Source organism: Mycena indigotica (assembly GCF_014461135.1).
Source record: "Mycena indigotica strain 171206Taipei chromosome Unknown Mind.scaff0006, whole genome shotgun sequence".
Taxonomy (NCBI): Eukaryota; Fungi; Basidiomycota; class Agaricomycetes; order Agaricales; family Mycenaceae; genus Mycena; species Mycena indigotica.
In genome coordinates, this window is record NW_023503005.1 from 3,315,115 (window position 1) to 3,336,034 (window position 20,920).

At 51.4% G+C, this 20,920-nt stretch overlaps 7 protein-coding genes across 7 annotated transcripts; 6 read left to right on the top strand and 1 right to left on the bottom strand.

The window, feature by feature from the left end:
• Positions 1-207: 207 nt before the first annotated feature.
• Positions 208-1,512, top strand: MIND_00755700 (Ornighine carbamoyltransferase; the record flags this gene model as incomplete). Its single annotated transcript, XM_037364253.1, has 2 exons — positions 208-594; positions 652-1,512. The coding sequence occupies 2 exons, from the start codon at positions 208-210 to the stop codon at positions 1,510-1,512; spliced, it is 1,248 nt and encodes a 415-aa protein (XP_037219897.1).
• A 221-nt stretch (positions 1,513-1,733) lies between these two features.
• Positions 1,734-3,890, bottom strand: MIND_00755800 (Lysophospholipase; the record flags this gene model as incomplete). Its single annotated transcript, XM_037364254.1, has 8 exons — positions 1,734-2,175; positions 2,226-2,272; positions 2,325-2,576; positions 2,629-2,780; positions 2,833-2,966; positions 3,022-3,371; positions 3,418-3,503; positions 3,554-3,890. 8 exons carry the CDS (start codon positions 3,888-3,890, stop codon positions 1,734-1,736), a joined length of 1,800 nt encoding a protein of 599 aa, XP_037219898.1.
• Positions 3,891-4,585: 695 nt separating this feature from the next.
• MIND_00755900 (uncharacterized protein) lies at positions 4,586-6,327 on the top strand (the record flags this gene model as incomplete). The annotated part of the gene is made up of 13 exons (XM_037364255.1): positions 4,586-4,596; positions 4,651-4,842; positions 4,891-4,951; positions 4,999-5,088; positions 5,139-5,216; positions 5,261-5,308; positions 5,353-5,385; positions 5,432-5,549; positions 5,599-5,747; positions 5,798-5,847; positions 5,896-5,922; positions 5,970-6,114; positions 6,160-6,327. The coding sequence occupies 13 exons, from the start codon at positions 4,586-4,588 to the stop codon at positions 6,325-6,327; spliced, it is 1,170 nt and encodes a 389-aa protein (XP_037219899.1).
• Positions 6,328-6,419: 92 nt separating this feature from the next.
• On the top strand, positions 6,420-8,093 carry MIND_00756000 (ACT-7 domain-containing protein; the record flags this gene model as incomplete). Its single annotated transcript, XM_037364256.1, has 4 exons — positions 6,420-6,807; positions 6,861-6,958; positions 7,011-7,911; positions 7,963-8,093. Exons 1-4 carry the CDS (start codon positions 6,489-6,491, stop codon positions 8,091-8,093), a joined length of 1,449 nt encoding a protein of 482 aa, XP_037219900.1. The 5' UTR covers positions 6,420-6,488.
• Positions 8,094-8,283: 190 nt separating this feature from the next.
• Positions 8,284-9,396, top strand: MIND_00756100 (uncharacterized protein; the record flags this gene model as incomplete). Its single annotated transcript, XM_037364257.1, has 3 exons — positions 8,284-8,451; positions 8,504-8,533; positions 8,584-9,396. The coding sequence occupies 3 exons, from the start codon at positions 8,284-8,286 to the stop codon at positions 9,394-9,396; spliced, it is 1,011 nt and encodes a 336-aa protein (XP_037219901.1).
• A 317-nt stretch (positions 9,397-9,713) lies between these two features.
• MIND_00756200 (uncharacterized protein) lies at positions 9,714-12,814 on the top strand (the record flags this gene model as incomplete). Its single annotated transcript, XM_037364258.1, has 4 exons — positions 9,714-9,903; positions 9,956-10,420; positions 10,477-12,598; positions 12,649-12,814. The coding sequence occupies exons 1-4, from the start codon at positions 9,753-9,755 to the stop codon at positions 12,812-12,814; spliced, it is 2,904 nt and encodes a 967-aa protein (XP_037219902.1). The 5' UTR covers positions 9,714-9,752.
• A 208-nt stretch (positions 12,815-13,022) lies between these two features.
• Positions 13,023-14,300, top strand: MIND_00756300 (PPIase cyclophilin-type domain-containing protein; the record flags this gene model as incomplete). The annotated part of the gene is made up of 4 exons (XM_037364259.1): positions 13,023-13,231; positions 13,279-13,796; positions 13,843-14,055; positions 14,107-14,300. The coding sequence occupies 4 exons, from the start codon at positions 13,023-13,025 to the stop codon at positions 14,298-14,300; spliced, it is 1,134 nt and encodes a 377-aa protein (XP_037219903.1).
• Between the last annotated feature and the right edge of the window lie 6,620 nt (positions 14,301-20,920).

Genomic DNA, 20,920 nt, shown 5'->3' on the forward strand with positions numbered 1-20,920 from the left:
GTGGAAAGAGCCAAGCCAAGTGCGTGCCTTTGAACTACGATTGAATGTTAGTTCGTTCAGCGACCGAGTCAAGGATTCCTTCCAGAACTCTACTCGAAACTAAGCTTGACCCAAACAGTAGCGTTTACGTTTAGACCGAGTCATTTGCTCCCTCCATAAATACGCGTCAAATTTTTGGGAAAATTTTGACGTGTTTCCGGATTTGGCATGGCGAACCCTCCTCATCTGCTCACCCTCGCGGACCTGACAGTGCCTCAAATTCAACGCCTGTTGAACAACGCGCATGTGCTGAAGCAAACTTCGACCCCATGGCTTTACCCCACTGGAGGTCTCCATCACAAACGAGCCAAAACGCTTCGTCTGCCGTCCCAGTCGTTATTCAACAAGTCTGTGGCTTTGTTGTTCTCCAAACGTAGCACCCGAACACGAGTTGCTGCAGAGACTAGTGCTAGTCTTCTTGGTGGACGCGCTCTTTTCTTGGGTAAAGAAGATATCCAAATTGGCGTAAATGAGAGCGCGAGAGATTCTGCCAGGGTCATTGGGGGCATGTGTCAAGGTATATTTGCACGCGTTGGAGACCATTCAGAGGTCGAGGTGTGTTACTACAGTCTGCTTGCTCCTTCACACCGCTGATTTGTTTCCGAACAACAGGAATTCGCGAAGCATTCTCCTGTTCCAGTCGTCAATGCGCTCTCGTCCCTTTGGCATCCCACGCAAATTCTCGCAGACCTTATGACTCTGCACGAAAACTCCCACCTTTTCGGTAGTCCAGAGCCAGTCCAGACCGAAGATGGTACTGGCAAGGGCAAACCCAAAGGCAAAAACGCGCTACCCACATTACGACCACTCACAATTGCCTACGTCGGCGACTCTGCCAACGTTTTGCATGACATGCTGGTCACGTTCCCGCGTTTTGGCCACCAAATGCGTATCGCCACACCTGCTGATGCCAAATACCGTGCCCCCGATGCAGTCTGGGACCGTGTTGTCGAGCTTGGCTGCGACAAGGACATCAAATGGACAGCTGACCCGAAAGAGGCTGTTAAAGGCGCGGATGTCGTAGTGACAGACACTTGGATCTCGATGGGCCAGGAAGCAGAGGCTGAGCAGCGTTACAAAGACTTTGCTGGCTTCCAGGTCACCGAGGAACTCTGCCGGCTTGGAGGAGCTAATCCAGACTGGAAGTTCATGCATTGTTTGCCGCGCAAAAAGAACGAGGTCGATGACGAGGTATTCTATGGTCCCCGCTCTCTGGTTTTCCCTGAGGCAGACAACCGCAAGTGGACAATTATGTCGGTCTTTGAGTACGTGCATTTTAGTGTTATTTTCAGTCGCTCACAGGATGTGTTCCCTTCTAGTATCGTCATTGGCAAGTGGGACATGGATGGCAATCGATGGCAAAATGAGGTAATCGACGAAAAGGGACAAATCGTCGCTCAGAAAAGGATCCCTACCACGCGACCTTCCAAGGAAGACGGACATGAGTCGGATAGTGACGAGGAAACAAAATAAAAGTACATCCACAACCGATCAATAATAGCTTTTTTTTAGCATCTCGAAGTTGGAAGACTCGAGCCAGTCCTTCCATTCCATCAACTGCTTACCAGTACTCGCCTGAAAGAGTCCTGTCGAAGCCTGAATCCGACGAGTGTCTTGTGTGTTGGTCACAAACAGCTTAGGGAACAAAACCTCAATTCATCGAGGAAATGGCATGATATAACACTATCTTAGTGTCACTCTCCCCGCCAGCAGTATCGCGCAAAACATGTTTCACAGATCCCGTCCCGCTTCACGCCCTCACGTTCTCTTGCTCTATCAACGACAGCACAAGCCAGACATGCAGGCCATTCCGGGTCCTCTAACGAGTTGCCAACTGGAGCCCCTTGTGTCGTTATCGTCAGCGTCTGAGCCAACATTCCCTGCACCTCATCAGCAGTATATGTTGGCTGGAATGTGCTCGTATTTGTGAGTGGTGGTGAGCCATCTCTAGGCGGAGCGCCATTGGCCAGGTAGACAAGGATTGGACCTGTCGGCGTTCGATGCGACGGTTTTGACGGCGTGCAACCAAAGAAAGTGGGACGAGTAGCAAGCTTCTCCGTCGTGAGCACGTCGACCGAAGAAGGTACAGAGGGGAATGTTGCTAGACCACGCGGGAATATTTTCATGCGAGTTTGACTAGCAATATGATAAGTTTCATGCCAAGTAGTTAATGGTAGTGGGCTCACGTTGCGATAAGAGAGGCTCCGAAAGCATAACCATTGGCGTCGTTAGACTATGTGATTGTTTCGATAAGGACAGCGGCGAGAACCATGTCAGAGACGTACAGAGTCGACACCAATGACAACATCCACCTTGCGATCTTTGACAAGCATCGGCTGATATGGGGTTACCTGCCCATCTAATCCACCATCACATAAAGCGAGTATCGTTTCGCCCGAGTCTGCGAACGTTTTCGGCGCAATATTATGGAATGGGTTGGGAAAATTGCTTGTGTCGAGTCGAAGATTGGGTGATTGAGGGAAAGTCTGATTGACAAGGATTGAGAAGTTCGCGGTGTTGGCCGCAAGTATTTCCGCCTGTGGTTTTACTGGTGAGGTAGGAGCTATTATTATGTAAAGCCATACGGACTGTGATGTTGACCTCGTTCCATAAATTAGAGGATGCTCCGGAGAGAAACATAGCTTCGTCAAAACCAGTGACGCAGAGTGAGCGGTTCGTTGTCCCGAGATACTTGAGCGGCGTATGTGCAGCAAGGACTTCATCATAAGACCCGAATTCGACTGAGATTGAGATGTCATTGGACCGAGACAGAAACGAAAGAGAGGGCCATACACAAGTTGGCCTCGAACATTGGAGAGTTCAGAGGTATGAAGTTACCACCCGGGAAAATGCTGCCATTGATGTGTTTGGAATCGAGATTGAAGACCATAAGAGGAAGTGGCTGTTGGTGCGATGCAAAGGAAGGACTGGCGAATAAGTATTACAACAAAAATAAGAGAAAACAGGTTAAAGGCGACGAACAGCCGAATGAGATCGGAGAATAGAATCCCTGAACCATGTGTTGTGTTAGCAAGGAAGTCCGTGAAAGAAGTCCCGTTGGAAAAATGGCGAGCCAGAGCACGTCCCCAAACGTCGCCCACAGAGACAGGAAAATGCTTCGCTTTAGCTGCAATTTCTTGAAAGAGCTGTTGGGAAAACACAGCTTGTTGAACAGGATCGCCAGTTGGGACCCATACATTGAATTCGGGAAGCCAACCACCAAACTGTTGACCATCCCCAAAAACAAGATGTTGGATCGTGGGGAAATTGGCTTGCGCGAGCGAAGTTACCAGCCATGAGCCTCCACTGAGGCCAGCCAAATGCGTCGCAGCCTGACGGGGTTCGTAAAGCGAGAAACATCTGGGGACTCGAGCACACCTGCAATAATCCGCCAGTACCCTTCTTCACAGACGAAGAATTCCTCGAATCAAAGGCATTGAGAACGCCCGCACCAAAGATGGCAGCTGTTCGTATTTCTCAGCAGGTGGTGTGGGAAAGACAAGATGAACCGTACCGCGATAACCTCCTCCGCTAATAGAGATGCCGATGGTGGGTAGTTGGCTTTTGGTTTTGAGGATGTGCTCAACGTATTTCGGCAACGCGACTCCCGTCCTTTTGACATTGTCCAGGTAAGTCTTGAAAGCACCCGGTAGAACCTTCTCCCTTCGTTGTTCGATGTAATGACTCTCCGATGCGCTAATGGATTGCCCATGTCGAACGAGGTTGAAGGACGGTGGACAACGTTGTGTCACAGGACCTGTTGTCGCTACCGCTGCCACTGCAGAGATGAAGAAGACAAAGAAGGGAGCCATGGTGGAGGCGAACCTCAAGCACGGTTCTGTGCGCCACATCTCGGGCCATGCGTATACATATGTAGGAGGTAAAATTTACCCCACAGGCACTGATCGTTACAATTGACAGCGGCCATAAGGGCGATCTGAGCCATGTGCGTGTCGCGTCAGACCAACCGTGAGAAAGTCGTGCGACTTTTTGCGATTTATGGATAGTCAGAGACCTCTGTGGATGTTGTCAACATTGGGAGCAGGAACGAGCACAAATAAGAGGATACAGTTACTCTGCTGCTGACTTTGAGTCCAAGTTAGCATATTAACTCGCGAGTTTTCGACTATTCGACCCGGGAAATACGAAATTCACTTTGATGCATCAAAGGAGACGAGTTGCCGAAGGCCAGTGACATGGGAGGATCCAACCCGGTGGCCAATGCCTTGGAAGTGTGGTCAAAGTAGCCCATTAAGGGTCGGATTGAGTCCATGGCTGTCCATAGTCGAGGTTCAAAGTTAACAAGATCAATGACGTCACGAGGTTGATTGGAGTGATCGGCGACTAGCATCTTCATACTCTTCAGATAAGATTACTTCAAGCCATTCTGCGGGTCGGTCTGGGAAGGACCGGGAGGTGCCAGATGAGAGACTCAAGATGCGGGCGCGTCAATATTTTGAGGAGGCAGAAAATTCATTCACCTTACTGAGACACGTCGTGAGGTGTCTGACGCGTTTTGCGCTCAAACTCCTTGTGTTCCCCCACCATGTCCCGCTCGTATGCCTCTTCCACTCTCTCGCAGGTTTGACGCGTCCTGATCCTCTCGCACAGCGCACCTGCCTTCATCGCCGAGAAGCCAATCGACTACGAATACACTATACCTGGAGCTATCCTCATGGACGGCCTCTTGCATTCGTTTTGCATCGGATTCGTTCTCGCTGAAGGGCTCAAGTATTGGGACGAATATAAAGATGATGTGCGGAGAAAACGTGTTTTCGTTCTGCTCGTCGTGTTGCTGTCATTGTACGCAGTCAAGAACTCGCCATGAAGCTATTTGACTCGATGTGGCAGGTTGCAAACAGTTCTCCAAGATTACAAAGTGTGGACTGTTGCCGTTCTTGGCTCGCCCTGGGTGTGTCTCCTCGTTCTCGCCCAGCAAAGGTTTCATTGTTCGTGCAGGCGTCTAGCCCATTGATGTGGTGTGATTTCTTTATCAATGCTGTGATCTGCTCGATGTGCGAGGCGTTCTATATTCGACGGAGTTGGAAGGTGTGTTGCATTGCTTGCTTGTGGTTTTTGCTTGCTTACGTTTAGCATAGATGACAGGGAAAAGTCCCGCCGTCCTCTACCCGATGTCTCTGCTTTGGTTGGGAGCAATCGCTGCACATTTATATATCGTCAGTACCCGATTCGTTGGTATCCTTGTTGCTCATCTCGACAGACTATCACCCTGGCTCTTGAATTCCAATATTTCACCATCGGCCACATCGTACGTTGCATCCGATATATGTAGCCCCATTGATTTGTTTTCAGTTTAATAAGGAAGTGGAGAGCTTGTTCAGAAATGTATGTCACTGTTTCGAAAGGCCACCATTCTCTCAGTTTCGTCTAGACGGTGATCGTATTCTCGTATTGGATAGTAGGCTGCACAGGTCTGTCGACTATTTTGTTTTTCTTCGTGACAAGCGAATTCTGCAGCACAGTCCTTGATCTTAGTGTCGCCATCATCTGTGAGATTCTCCTACCTTCGTTATGAACCTCTCCTCTGAATGCACCAAGTGATAATCGCGCTGTTCAAATCCAAGACTGGTCTAGATAGTTCCGACACCGCAATGAATCGAGTGATCCTCATGACTTTGGAGACTGCTCTCTTACCTTCGATATCGATGGTCACCGGCGTTGTTGTTCTTCACGCGGCTTCCAATCCTGTTTGTTTCTGAACGTCTGCCTCGGGAATCCAAATGATAATTTACCGCAGGGCAAAAACGATGATCTGGTGCTTTTCTTCGTCTTCATCACCGCGAAACTGTAAGTTGAAGCTTCTTTGAAGTTGGACAGTATTGACGGTGATGGTAGTTATGCCATTGGACTGCTTCGTACCTTGTACGGGGTTTCACTTTTGATTCGCTCCATCCGTTCACGTGAAGCAGAAATTCTCGCCATCGTTTGCGTCAAAGGCTTGACTCGACAGATATTGGAAGAACGACCCTTGGGAAGTGGACCTGGGACCAAAACCATCACCCGAATCACCAGGCGCTTGAGATAGTGGAAGTAAGAACAGAGAGGGATTCGCAGGTGGGTATTGCGGCAGGTGGCTTGATTGTGAACTGATCGTTCCAGCTTGTAATGGATGCAACATTGCGTGGTTCATTGAGTTCGACTGCAACTGCTCATCGCTATCAGGAAGTGGATCGAGAGGAGGTGCGAGGGGTAGAGAGGAAGCGTGGTATGTCGAAGAGTCGACTGCGTGTAGCGAGCATCCATGGGGATGAGGAGGAAAACATATGAATTGTCAGTGACAGATGGTCAAAAGCAAAGAGGGTTTAGTCCATCTGATTTGGCTAACGTTATCGGTCCGACTCCGATCGCCTAAGAATGTGACTGGGTTTCTTTCCTTCTCTCTTCACCACGCCGTCTGGCTTTCCCAGCGACACCTTTTCCTCGTCCTCATGCAGCCTTTACAACAGCCTGGTGTCCATGTAACTATAACTCGACTTCCCGCCTCCTTGAGCATTGTCTCCATTCCTCGCAGCCGTCTCGACACGCTCTCTCACCCCATTCTACGTCTCGTTCTCCAGCCCAACCCCATTTTCTTCAGCATTACTGCCAATCTCATTGAACTCTCGCTTTTTGCCGATTCTAGCTGCATTTCCGCATTTGAGGCTATTGCAAGAGCCGACCGGGCCTCCTTACAAACACTGGAGCCCGTGCAAATATCGAACGAACGTTGGTGTGTGCTTCAGATCGACTCACACAGCGACCAGCTAGGTATGCCCATTTTTCGGACAGTCGCACCCTATTCTAATAATGCCAATGCCAAGACGATGCTGGAGCGCGTGTTAGCGAGCTGTCTGCCCCACTTGCTCAAGCGGGAATAAGCATCCTCTACCAGTCATCCTACATGAGCGACTTCATTTTCGTACGTGGTCATGGTTCTGGCCGCCTTCTCGACCTAACAGATGTTGTCATAGGTGAAGGAACGTCGTTTGGCTGAGGTCATGTCACTGTTCGCCGCGGCGGGTTTTGCTTTATATGCTGCGGATCCGAATCTGCTTACCGCCTCTTTTGCTCCCCCACCTTCGCTCGCGCCAACTAGAGAGCGTAGCGGCTCCGCCCCGCTACCATCGACTTCTCGCTCAAGCTCAAAATCTGGCCCAAAAGCGACTTCGCGTGCTAGTTCCACTGGCCAGTCCCGCGAAAACGTGACTTTTTCAAAACCAAAATCGGGGATTCATGTCCCTTTACCGGATGTGCGGGTTCTCGCCCCAGATCTTGCTTGCGTGGGACTGGCCGATGACGCCGTTGAGCAATGGCAACTCAAGATTGTAAAATTGCTTGCCTTCCCGGACCTTATTCCCCTTTCATCTCCCTCGCCGTCGGTTGTGCTTAAACCCACATATACCCTTTCAGAAGGAGATGACGGGTATTTCTCTCATTCCCCTTCACCTACACCCGAAGAAGAGGAAGAAAAACAGACCCAGCATGTGCCTCGATCTCCCGCTCGAGAAGTTCCTTCTCGTCTGGAACCACTCCCTGCCCCAATCAGCTGGCCAGAATCGGATATTCAGTTAACTGAGGAGCCAGCGGTCGAGCACGCGATTCCCTTCTTCAGTTTCACCCGTACACCAGAAGGCTCGTCGTTGACTGCTGGGGCTCGTGTATTAGCGGCGCTTTTTCCTCGTGCAGAACGTCACATGGTCATTTCTGGTGGTGAGCTTGACATGGTAGATCCAGAAGACTTTGCACAATATTCCCCGACTTCGACGTCATTCCCTTCACTGCCATCCTCGCCAATCGTCGACAAAAGTGACCCCGGAGACGACTTCTCTGATGATGATGAAGACGACGACACTGACGGACATCCTCTTCTTAGTGCGCTACAAATCGATTTGCGGTCTGCGGGGCTAGACACTCATGGACTAGTGCATCGTTTCTCTCGTGCCTTGGCCCGCGGCGGAATCAACCATATGTATGCTTCGACGTTGCGGAGCGCCAACGTTTTGGTGCCGACTGGAAGAAAACGTAGAGCGAGCAGTCTGCTGCGTGAATGCTAGTTGTTTAAAAATCTTTGACTTTTCTACACCAGCACTGACGTAAATATGCAAGTAGCCTCACTCACCATGTTGTTGTAAACCAGACATACTGTGTATTTTTAGAGCTGCCCTTTGTCGCAACATTTTTTGTTGACCATCAAATGCAACTTGGTTCTGACCGTGACGAGGTCGGCAAGATTTCTCGACCTTTATGAGCCAAAAGGTCGAGATTTCGGTGGCCTCGTTTGTGGATCTGTCCAAGTCGACCGTTTACCTGACGTCTTGTAAATGCGAGGCTCCCGCGCCAGCGACGTCTGGTCGACCTGGGGCCACACCCCCTTGTGGTCATCCCTTGGCTTCCTGGAAAGCCTACTCGAAGGTAGCGCGTTTTGAACAACTGTCTTCACTCAGACTGACCGGTATTCCCTCAGCATCTTTGTAGCAAACACGTAAATCGTAAAGTCAGCGCGTTCTTCGCGACCCTGAGACGGTAGTGATTGATGCATTTCAGAATTGGAATGGGACAAAAAGCTATCGCTGCAAGGCCACTCGATGTAGTGCGAATGCGCTCACCTCGTACAAGATGATGAAGACTCACATCGAGGCTACCCACATGAAGACTGTACCTCTGGTATGCCCAATGGTCGCTTGCCGGCCACTACCCTCAGATGTCGGACGCGCTGCAAGATTGAACGTCTTCTACAAGGAACGGGACCTCGTGTCGCATTTGCATGAAGTTCACGGGGAATTGGTGGGACAGATGGTTGACCCTGAATTGCTGCTTCCTTCCTATCGCCCCAAACGACCTGCTACACTCGAGCCTCCTCCACCCCTTCCAAATTCTCCCTTGATTCCCTGGCCCTCCTTCAGACTCGATCTGTACCCTTCCCTTACTCCCAGGAGCGCTTTCCACCTGCGAAATGGACATGTATCGCAAGAGGATGATGGTAGGGCCACGCCTATGCGTCGAACTCAGTCGCCCTCGCCACAGCCTACCCCGTCGTCCTCCCTAAACACCCCGAATCGCAACAAACGTCTGCTGAGTCGGACGGCAACGGAAATGGAGAGCATTTATGAAGAATCGAGGGTGTTTAGTCTTGACGACTTGCCTCCTGTTGCCTGGAAAGCGCAGGACAATCGTATGGATCCAGTGGAGGCTGCCGAGGCACCGTTCTTTGTCGTCCAGCCTCTGCTATCGATGGTTGATTTGGTGAGACCGTTGGATTTGCCGACGGACAGAGAGTACAAGGACCCACCGAGGAGCATCTTCCACGAGGCATTGACGAAGCAGGTTATGGCCAAGTCTGCTCGCGGAGAAGGCTAATAGAATGACTATCAGTTAGATTTTTTTCTGTCTTGTTTGTTTGTTTGCTTTGTGTAGCTTTCTTGTATCTGTTATAGTCGCACTTGATTCATTTGAATCTTTACTTCAAGTCTTTCTGTAAGACTAACCAAGTTGCACATTCCTCAGAGAAATAATAATAATAATAATAATAATGGCCTAGGTCCCACGCGGGGCACGCCAACTCACAAGACCCGATGGCAGCGACCTGACCCTCTAGGAGCCCTCTACTAACCACGGTACAGGTGAGGCTATACAAAAATCAAGCAGTTTGCAAGCGCCGAAGTGTGCTGAGTCATCCATCAAATGGATTGACTTCCAAGTTCTTGCGACGATTTATGTCGGTCTTGGAACAGATTTTCGGGTCCTCTGAACTCGATGTCGTGGTCCCAGATACCTCGCTTGAATACCCCCCTCCGCAAGACACCGCAGACGAATGGCTTGCGCGCACGCGAGATGGATCGGTGGAACGAACACAGGCTTTCTTCGGTGAGGGTGAACTGACTCTTTAATCGTTCGTTTATTTGAGCTCCCTATGTAGACGAAGAATTACAGGCTCTCCTCTTAATCCGTATCGACCATGCCGCTGTCTCTGCCTCCCGCGACCCACGCAGTCCGCCAAAAGAGCTCCTCACATTTCTGTCCCATCTCCAGATCTCCCTCGAGGCGACGTATATAGCTAGCATACCAGTCAGTGGTAATGGCTATCCCGAGACACCGGGCACCGCTAGGCTTGGAAACCCACCACGGACCGCATCGTTGGCGTTGCCGACCAGCAAACTAGGCAAAAAGTCGAGCCATCCGTCTATTTTCCCGCCCAATACACCCAACCCGACACCAGCGTCAGCAGATACTGATAAGCGCTACCTCAAGTCAGAAGGTACGCTATTGCAGGCGAGCATCTGGGGGCAGAGCACAGCGGAGGATTCGAAAGAAGCGTTCTCGCTGGTCTGGTCAGCAGCGGATGAGATGTGGGTCGCGGTTTATAGACTGGGGCTGACCGTATGTGAGCTGCGTTCCGTTGTTTCCTCTGGATCCGGACTCAATTTTCCAATCCTATAGCGTTCCTTCGACTTGCTGTGAGCGAGCCGTTGTTGTGCTTGACAGTCTCTGTAACGTTGCGAGATCGTCCGCAAACGTTGACGCGGTCTAATCATCCTCTTGCGCTCTTTCTTGCTTCTGTGGAGTTCCAACCTTTGCCTTCTGGAACTGCACCGTCAAGCCCTACAACCCCGACTACAAATGGCGCGTCCGAAAATCACGACGAAAACGGGCTGTCTGGGTTACCAGAAGTTAATCTCTTAGAAGGCCTCGGTGCAGGCCCTTCTTTTCCCAGCTCTTCTCTGGGCCTACCGACAGCAAGACTGGGTTCAGTCTCGCGTCTAAAGCTATTCACATTACAACCTCTTGCTCCCCGAACACCACTCCCCACTCCCTCACCCACTCCTATGTCCGCTTCGGGTCGCTCGCAAACTGGAACTCCCGCTCCCGCAACACTACGTAAAAGCTTCAGAAAAACACTGCCTACTGTCTCTGGATTCAGAGTCCGGATGCGGACTGTGTTTGTCCCAGCTGTCTTGTTCCCGTCTGACGAGGCTCAAAACTCCGAAGAGGAAACAGACGAAGATCGATTAGAAGCCGGGACCGATGAGCGGACGGTTGTGCTCTGTGTCGAATTCGAGAATTCTGGGGATTCGGGACGGGGGGCCGGATTCGAGGTCGAGCGAGTAGAAGTCAAAGTGGGAGGAAGTGAGGAATCAGAAGCTCGCGCAGTGCTCATCAGTTGGAGTCAAGAAGGCGGAACGAAGGACGGCAAAGTATTTCCGATGCGTGTTGCAGCAAGTGAGCAGTATAACTTGCTCTATGCGGTATCGTTTCTCCGTTCTCCTGATGAGGCTCTCGCAATGGGCTTTGTCAAGGATAGTGGAGCGAAGGAAATGCTACAACGGGCTGTAACAATTGGCATTCACGGCAAACCGTACTTCATCCCATATTCATCCCCCTACTCTTCAACCCCCACCCCATCAGCTGAATACCCGACAAGAACATTCTGCTCTAAATGGAACTGTGTACTTGATCTGTCTTCCCAACCACATCCTGAACCTGAAGACGACTTCGAAGACGGTGACATACAGTTACAGATCCCCAATGTCCTTCCTGAACCAGCGTCACCATTTCCGACCAACCCGCAACCCCGGCCAGATAGTTTTGTTAGTATACGAAGTGATACTCCCCCTAGTGCTCTTGGTAGTGCGGTCGCGCTTTCACCGGTTCTCACAACACCCCAAACTGCTGGGCCAGTCAAACGACACACCCTTCCTGGGGGCCAAGCCATTGTCGCCGCTCGTGCTTTGGCTAAGACCGCTGGGACAGGCAAAGGCTATCGTGCTTCAACATCAATGCTAAATCCTCTCAATAGTGCCAGAGCTGATATGCACCCACCACGATCCTCTTCTTTTGCCAACAATGTAACCACACCAAATGTTGTCCTGCAAAACCCAGTGCCCAGATCGCCAGCTCCCGGCGCCACGCGGCTTTCTGTCGACCCAGATTACCAACCACCAGTACCAATGACCCCAGCCTACCCTTCTTACCCGACCCGATCTGCACTTCCACCTACACCACCCGCTGTCAACGCACAAACCAATTCTCAGGGTATGTTCCCCGGAGGAGTCGGGAGGAGCGTCGAAATTAGACGAGAGCGGGGAATGGCCGTAGGAACAGGGGCAGTTGTCGGTGCACCACCAACACCGGGGCCTGTGATCGCCGTCGCTGGCGGGAGTGGATTCTTTGGTATTGGGCCCAGTGTCTCGCATCCAGAAGGGATCAGAGAAGAGGAGGAGATGGAGAACGAGGAACACGATCACGTGCCGGGTCGGGTGCCTAATGCGCCACGAAGCGGCGAGGCGATTGTCGTGTCTGTTGGGCTCCTCGCGTCAGGGGCACATAAGCTGAATGCAGATCTGGGGAAAACTGCAGTCAACGGCGAGGAGAGTGATGAGGTCCATCGAATATTCCCGTTGGACCATTTCACGCTGGACGTGTTTGTGTTCAACCAGAGCGAGTGGACGAGGAGGTTTGAGGTCACATGTCCGACGGACCGCAGGAGGGGAAGGGCGAGAAATCCAGGTGAGAAGGCGCCATCTCCGGGTATCGTGCCCCTGGACAATCGCGTACGGATAGGGTATGTTTCTTGTTTATTCTCCGTTTTACTTGGTGTTTTATTACTTGCAGGCCGTTACTCCCCGCTGCTTGCCAGTCTGTGCGCATGGAATTCCTTGCGGTCACTCCTGGCGTCCATTCCATCGACACATTGACAATCACGGATGTTGTGACGGGGTACTCGCTGAACCTGAGGTCGGTAATGGACATTGTTGTGCACGAGCCTGGGGATGTTTAAATTTGAAGTTAACATTATCATTATTTCTTGGATCTACATTCTTTGGGTCGCTATGCATTGACTTGTAAAATTCGAATCTGGACTTCGGAACAAGCTGAAGGCCGCAAAGTCATTCTCAATTCCACGTGACCGGCGACAACTGATTAGGTCAGCACAAACACTCTAGCACTTTCTATGGCGCCCAAGTTTAATCTTCTTCTCAACCCCCATGGCCACCGCTGCAGACCGTCCACTGACGTTCTTCGATATCAAGATCGGGGATAAAGCCATCGGACGGATCGTGTTTTCACTCTACTCCGACCTCGTCCCTCGCACGGCCGAAAACTTTCGAGCGTTATGTACGGGTGAAAAGGGGGTTGGCAGCAAAGGGAAGCCCTTAACCTACAAGGGATCTGGATTCCACCGTGTGATTAAAGCGTGAGTGCTGTTGCTGTTGACGATGGCTCAATCTTGAATCCGGCCAGGTTCATGATTCAAGGCGGCGACTTTACAGCTGGCAACGGAACTGGTGGCGAGTCTATCTACGGGGACAAGTTTGAGGACGAGGGGTTCCCGCCAGAGCTCCGTCACAACCGCCCGTTCTTACTCTCGATGGCCAACTCGGGGCCGAACACGAATGGATCGCAGTTCTTCATCACGACCTTTGCCACGCCACATCTCGACGACAAGCACGTCATCTTTGGGGAGGTCATCAAGGGCAAGTCTGTCGTGCGGCAGATCGAGAACAACCCCACCGGCCAGGGCGACAAGCCTGAGCTCCCTGTGGTCATCGCGGATTGTGGTATTTTGGCGCCAGACGACCCGAGTCTGACCGAGGTTACCGTTGCGGCTGATGGAGACAAGTATGAGGACTACCCTGAAGACGAGGATGAGGATACTTCGAATCCCGCGACTGCTCTGCGGATCGCGCAGGAGGTGAGGGCCATCGCGACTGGCCTTTACAAGGAAGGAAAACTTGCTGCAGCATTAGATAAATACCAGAGTGCGTATCGTCTTTCAAATCCAGAAGCTACCAACACGGCAAATAGAAGCGATCCGGTATCTAGACCTCCACACCCTACTACCAGAGGACGAAATCGAGCTACAAAAGTCATACGACGAGCAGCTGACACCACTTTTGCTCAATTCTGCACTTATTGCTGTTCGTATACAGCCACCTTCTTCGGATGACGCAGCGTTGGCTATCAAGGCAGCTTCACGTGCGCTGTCAACGCTCAGATCGTTGAGCGATTCTGACAAAGGTTTGCTTGCATTCGCGACCATGGATCTCCTCAGCTGATAATATAAAATAGCCAAGGCTTTGTACCGACGCGGGCTGGCGCACAACATCCAGAAGAACGAGGACGATGCTGAAGCAGATTTTGCGGCTGCAGCTGCTCTTCAACCAAACGATGCTGCTATCGCTACCGAACTAGCGAATGTTCGGAAGCGGAAGAAGGAGAAGAAGGTAAAAGCGAAGAAGGCGTATGCCAAGATGTTTGCGTAAGATAGACCCGCCAAAACAATTGACCAATGTTGTATCGAGTGCCTCTCATTTTGTCTGCCAGGTTATCTGTACAAAGATAGTGTGAGTCATGTTGCGGACCCACCCAAAGCAGCGTGACAATATACCCCTGACTCAATTTCTGCTGTTTGACTCCATGTCGGCCTCTCAAGAGCCCCAGACCGTTCCCATCCCTGCACAGGGTGCTTTTGCTGTCTTTAAACTCGATCCAGTCATGACCTTGGACCCCGACACCCGACGTTTTGATCCTGAAGCAGTCGCCGCTTGCCAAAAGCTCGTTTGCAAGTCATATGTGGGGCTCGTGGTCATGGTAATGTGCCCTCAAGGTCTTAAATCACACATCACTGAAGTACAGCGTCCAGCGGAAGGGATTATATCGGGACTGGGTGCCATACAATGCGTGCACATTTGATTTGCTTCTCCCAGACATGCCGGAAGACTATCCCACCTATAGTTCCCACCTCCCCCCTTATATAAAAGAGGACGATGTATTGGGTCGTCGTCGTTAATATATGCGGACTCCGTTAATTCTCGAGCACGGAATAAATATGCTGATCGATACCGTTTTGGGACGTGATCTTGTGATATATCACGACGTGACGTGGGAGGTCCCGCATCAACACCCGGTCGTCCCGCAATCAAGTCAATCAAATCAGCCGAAGGCCGCGTGGGGGAATTTTATTCACAGGCAGGTGGGGGAATTTTATTTCGTGGGGCGGTAGGTGATGTACGGAGTCAGATTACACTACTTATTGTACACTAATCATCAATGGCATCTAGTATTCCATCAAAGGAGTCTAACAAAGTGTCCTCATCTTCACTTTCTCCATCTGCATCATCCCAAACGTCCTCTTCCACATGTTCTTCTCCTGCTGCTAGTCCATCATCTACGTCCATACTCGTTGTTGTACCTTCTGGAAGATGTTGCTCCTTGTTGATGCTCGTTCCAGGAAGGATACACCCGGTGAAGCCTCGCATCTTGTTGAGCTTCGTGAAGCGGATATGGTGGAGGGTGTTGTATCGACCTCGTTCGTTCCGATAGAGCGCCACCTGGTATGCTAGATCCCCCTGCCCCTCATCTATCAGCCGTTGCTCTTTGTGGAGAAGAAACCGCTCCTCGTCTCTCATGTGGGTGATGAACCGCCGAATCTCGATGTTGAGACGGTCCTTCTCCTCGTCGGCCCTCAGCAGTTTGAAGTACATGTCTAGCGCCACCCGACCTGCTGGTTGTGCCCATGGTTTATTGGAAATATCCTCCCTTCCCTCCCGAAGTAGGTCGAAGTCTGAGATGAATGCGTAAGTAACAACCTCCTTCCAGTTGAGTTGTCGTTTGGAGGGTGTCATGGACGCAGCAGCTAGGTTATAGCGATCCAGGGCTGACTGAACTGCCTTCGATCGGGTTTGAAGGGCCTTCGCAATATGTTGCCTGAGTTTATAGGCTGGAAATAGTTAGAAGAAAATTCCCTTCAAATGAATATAATGACCCACCAGTGCTGGCCATGTGGCATTTGTTCAATTCAAACATTCGGGCGAGAACAAGCCCCTCCAAATCGTCCACTGCTCTCTGGTACCGGCGCCTCTTGACCAATCGCCCAGTATCCTCCCATTCCCTTCCACCCACTTCCCATCGAGCATCAATGCCCATCCGAGCCTCGAGCGTTTGGACCTTTTCAAGGGCCTTTTGATACCGTTCTTCAAGGTGTCGTCGATGTGTTTCCCTTCGTCGAGTCTCCGATGCGTCTTGGTTATAATCTTGAGAATTAATCACCACCGTTAACCTTTGCGACTCTGTCTTCAATTGTGCCCTTGGGTTAGGATTAGTTATGTATTTTGGAATGTTATAGGGTTGAACTCACTCAAGGTCAATCAAGGCCAGAAGGGCCTGATAATATTCCATTTGCAGAGTCTCCTCCTCGGGCTCCTTCTTCAAACTGGACAGGAATTCGTCTTCTTCTTTCAACCACTGATCCAGCTCATCCCGGCTAGAGACACCCATTTTCCGCAATGAAGTCAGCTCATATAGCTGTATCTATGCAAAAGATGTGGGCCAGTGCCCAGAGGGGTAATGCAAAAGATGAGGGCAATGGCCCAACAAGTATTTTCTTTAATGATATTTCTTTAATTCTAAGCTCTGTAGAGTGGTATCAGTGATTGGATTGATGGCATCTAGCTAAGTTGACTAATGTGGAACGATTTCTGATGGCCATCAGTAAGTTTGATCACTGTGTACAGCTAGATCAATGTTATGTAAGTGATTATTGATTTCCTTGTTTTTGTGTCATTAAGACCATAATATTACATACCGCATATTCGCTGTGGTAGTGCCTTGTGGCCGCCACGTCGACACTGCGGTCACGCACATATCACGCGTCGCGCATCTCGGGCGTTAACAGCCATCATTTTCTCCACCAACCTCCTCATCTCAACATTTTTTCATTTTTCTCTCAACTCCCCCTCTTATCTCATCATATCAGAATCTTCTTCTGCGCCTGCGCTTGACGACTCGGCGGGACTGGGGTGGAACAAGCTCAGGCTTGGTCAACCTGATGCTAATGCTGTTGGCGGCAGCGAGTACACCCTATTCGACTTGTCCTAAGCCCGGTTGTCAGGTTGCAGTGTGGACGGAGTGGACGATCACCTACATATGGACTCAGTACTTATTTCATTTTTTGTATCACCCCTTTCGATCGCGTAGATACAGTTTCATGTGTCGAATAGGAGAGCATCTCATCCCTTACTTCTTGCCCCCATCTCAAAGTCAGAGTGAGCGCGAGCGAAAGCGCTACATCGAGCCCGAGTTCTACGATTACTGCAAAAGCTAAGTAAATCTTATCTAATCTACCCTGCGCATCTACTCCTCCCGCAGCGCCGCACTCGGTACGACCTCGGCCCACATCTAGTCCTCGCTTGGACTTAGTTGTCCTTCTTCAGTGGAGCCCACCGCGAGGGGGCTGGTATTCCGCTATCGAGAGCTACATACGCTGCGTTATCATCCTTGACCCCTAATTTTATACTCACCTCGAATTTTAGCAACCATGGCCACACCGATAGCCACCGCTACCCTACATACTCCCATGCCGGTTCCGCGTTCGCAAAATGCCCCAAAATTCAATGGGCAGTACGCCAAAGATTTCTTGAATCAGATCGCCGAATGCGGAATCCAGGCTGGTATCGTCGATAAGGACCAGCTCGTCGACCACATCTACAAATATTCCAGCGACCGAGTCAAGGATATTATTCGATACATACCGGAGATCGACGTCGAGGCATCCGGCAGGACTTGGGCAGCAGCGTCAAAGGCACTCCTCGCTGTCTATCCTGACGAGGACGCAACCCAAAAACTACACCGAGCAGCAATTGAAGGACTTTTGCCAGTCCAACTCCGCTAAGTCCCCCTTTTCGAACAAATTAGCCGTTGACACCTATTATCGCGAGTTCTTACGCATGTCGGGGAATCTCGTCAAGAAGAAAAGAATCACCCAAGAGACCGCAAACTATATGTTTGTTAGCGGCATCCCGACTACCATGAAAGATTGGTTTTACCAACGCACCCCGACTAATAACCGAACACGCGATACGGCCCCGACATTATCTGCCACAGTAGAAATCTTGAAGAAACGCTTTGACCCAGACTCGTTGATATTCGAACCGTGGAGCGAGAAGACTTACAATCCAAGTCAAGCTAAGTTCGATGAGTTTGGGAATCGTATCGAGACTGCACTCACCTCAGAATTCCCCGCGCAACAAGCTGCGCAGCCGCGGCCGATCCAAATCCAGCAGCGCCCGAACCAAGAACACACGCAAGAGGCGCCGACGACCTCGACAGACTCACAGATTGCGGATTTGACACGCCAGCTGGAGCAAATGCGGCTCCATTTGGCAGAGAGACAGCTAGCTGTTGCAAGTACTGGTAAGCGCTGTTTTGTTTGCGGGAAGACCGGTACTCACCAACTTCACCCGCGATACTGTCCGGAAATGCGCGAACTCATCGAGCGAGCGCTCGTGAAGATTGACCCCAACACCCAAAGGTACGTCCAGATGGACGGCACTGACCTCCCGAAAACCCCACAAGGATGGCGAGGGGGAGTTTCGTCATATATGCGAGCGCGCGCAGACGGAGTTCAAGCCGCCGCGACCCATTCTGCTGGACTAGCATTCGGAAATTCGCAAGTTCTAGACAACGAATTCTTCGCTGTCTCCTCGCTCAGCTACGACGAGCAATTAGCGAACCCGGTAACAAGAAGCGGAAAGGACACTAACCGTTACAATCCAGTCGGTCAGCGCCCCAACGTGGCTCCAGCGCCCAAACCCGCAACTCGAGCGCCTCATCAACAACCAGCGCCCCCAAGCGTGCCAAACGTGCCCGCAACACAAGCACCACAGCCCCCAGTTGTCGACAACAAGATTCCGACTCCGCCAAACCCGATTAATCGTAAGGACGGTTGGAAGAATGCACGAGCGCCGCGAGCGGGCGGACAGGGAGAAGATGTCGTCATGCGAGATGCAAACAAGCCTACACAAGATAAGTTTCACATTACATCTGTGCTTCAAGAACGCGCTAACCCACCTGGAATTTTAGAGACTATTCTCAAAACGAACGTCTCGTTGCCAATCTTCGAGATCATTGGTGCAAGCCCCGTTTTGCAAAAGCTGATGAATGAGCAGACCCGAGCCAAGCGCGAGTACTCAAGCAAGCCAGCGGAGTACTCTCTTCAAGACGCTGACGAGTTAATTCGGCTTTCGGCCCAGATCGAGAGCAGCGAGCCGCGCCAAATGGTGGTCGACCCATCTTATGAGCTCGAGGACTTCCTTGTCCGCTACAGCAACGCGGTAGCCAAGGCCCCGCCCACAAGCCGGTTCTTCGCGATGACTACGGGGTCGTTGACAGTAACGGTGGGCGGCGTCGAGTTGAGAGCGATGATAGATTCAGGCTCGGAATTGAATCTGGCAAGTTTTTCAGTACCTACACGATGCTCGCTCGCAGTTGATTATCAGGGCACGCGCTGGGCCTTGAAGGGCATCCATGGCGACCCAGAACAACTTCGAGGGTGTGCGACGGACGTACCGTTGCGAATTGGCCAGCACGAATTCTCCCACCACCTCTTCGTCTCACATCAAGAACTCGGGCCCCACGACTTGATTCTGGGGCAGCCATTCCTCCAGTGGTTCTGCGCCCGCTTGGACTACGAGCGCGGTGGAGCCGTGAGCTTGTACCTCTGGAAGGACGGTGAGAGAAGAGGACAACCCACGCTTGGCATTTCCATCACGAATCCCGCCGACCCGCGGAACGCGATCGCTATGACGCGTGGTGCGGATCATTCCCACCATGCAGCCTACGTCGAGGAGCTCCCGGAAGGGGAGGATTTTTGGTGCTAGGGACCGCGTCACCGACCTTCCCCGCGCCCCATGCAAATACTCTGGGAAGATCCCTCGAAGCACTGATGGGAAACGCTGAGTTTTCCGACCATGATTTCTTATTCCATTCTTCACCCTCTACAGATTTCGACTCTATTCTAACTAATTACGCCATCTCAACCGGAGTTGACCTCAACTCTGTAGTACCAACACCGTGGACAACGCGCCTCTTCTCCGATACCCGTACTTACATGACCAGCGCCGGCGCCAAGGCGCCAATCGTCGCCAAGAGAAAGTACAAACCCGTGGCACGCAAGATTCGCCCCGTACCGACCTTCCAGCCCGATCCGCGGAAGCATCTCTTCCGCGAGATCCCACGCGCCATACCAACAACCCTTCCAACACATCCACCAGACTACAAGAACTTGACGTTCGGACAACGCGTCACCCGCGAGCGATTGGAGGCGATGCTAGGCAATATTCAAGCAGGGATATTAACGGGGGAAGAGAGTAATCTCCTTGCGTTCATCGTTGTCACCCGTGAGTCTGCCTTTGCGTGGAACTTTGCAGAAAAAGGCTTCTTTTCCAGGAAATATTACCCCGACTATGAGTTTCCGACCATCGAGCATACCCCGTGGCAAGCATCACCCATCCGCATTCCCCGAGCCTTGGAGCCAGCCGTTCGAAAGGTCATCGCAGACGGCGAGCGAGACGGGAGATTTGAGCCGAGCGTGTCGAGCTATCGATGCGCCATGTTCCCTGTCGCCAAGAAACCCGGCTCGGACCCTCCAGTCCGCGTTATACTCAACCTCGAGCCACTCAACGCTGTCACCATCTTGGACGCAGCCATGGTTCCCAATATAAACGAATTCGCTGAGTCGTTTATTGGACACGCAATTTACGGTATTGCCGATCTCTTTTCAGGTTTTGACGCGGTCTGGATACATGAGAATTCGCGTGCGATGCAGTCCTTTCACTCCCCGTTGGGCCCCAAACAACAAGTAACGATGGCGCATGGTTATGCGAATGCACCGAACGAGTTCAACCGGCGATTCGATCATGCGCTCAAGCCCATAGCGCCTCACAAGGCCCGCGCCTTCTTCGATGATGCGGGTGTAAAAGGGCCAACCAGCCGCTACAACGATGAGCCGATTCCAAACAATCCAGCCATCCGACGTTTCGTCTGGGAATACGCCCAGAATCTCGACGACTTCCTTGGCACACTTATCGAGGCAGGCATAACCGCA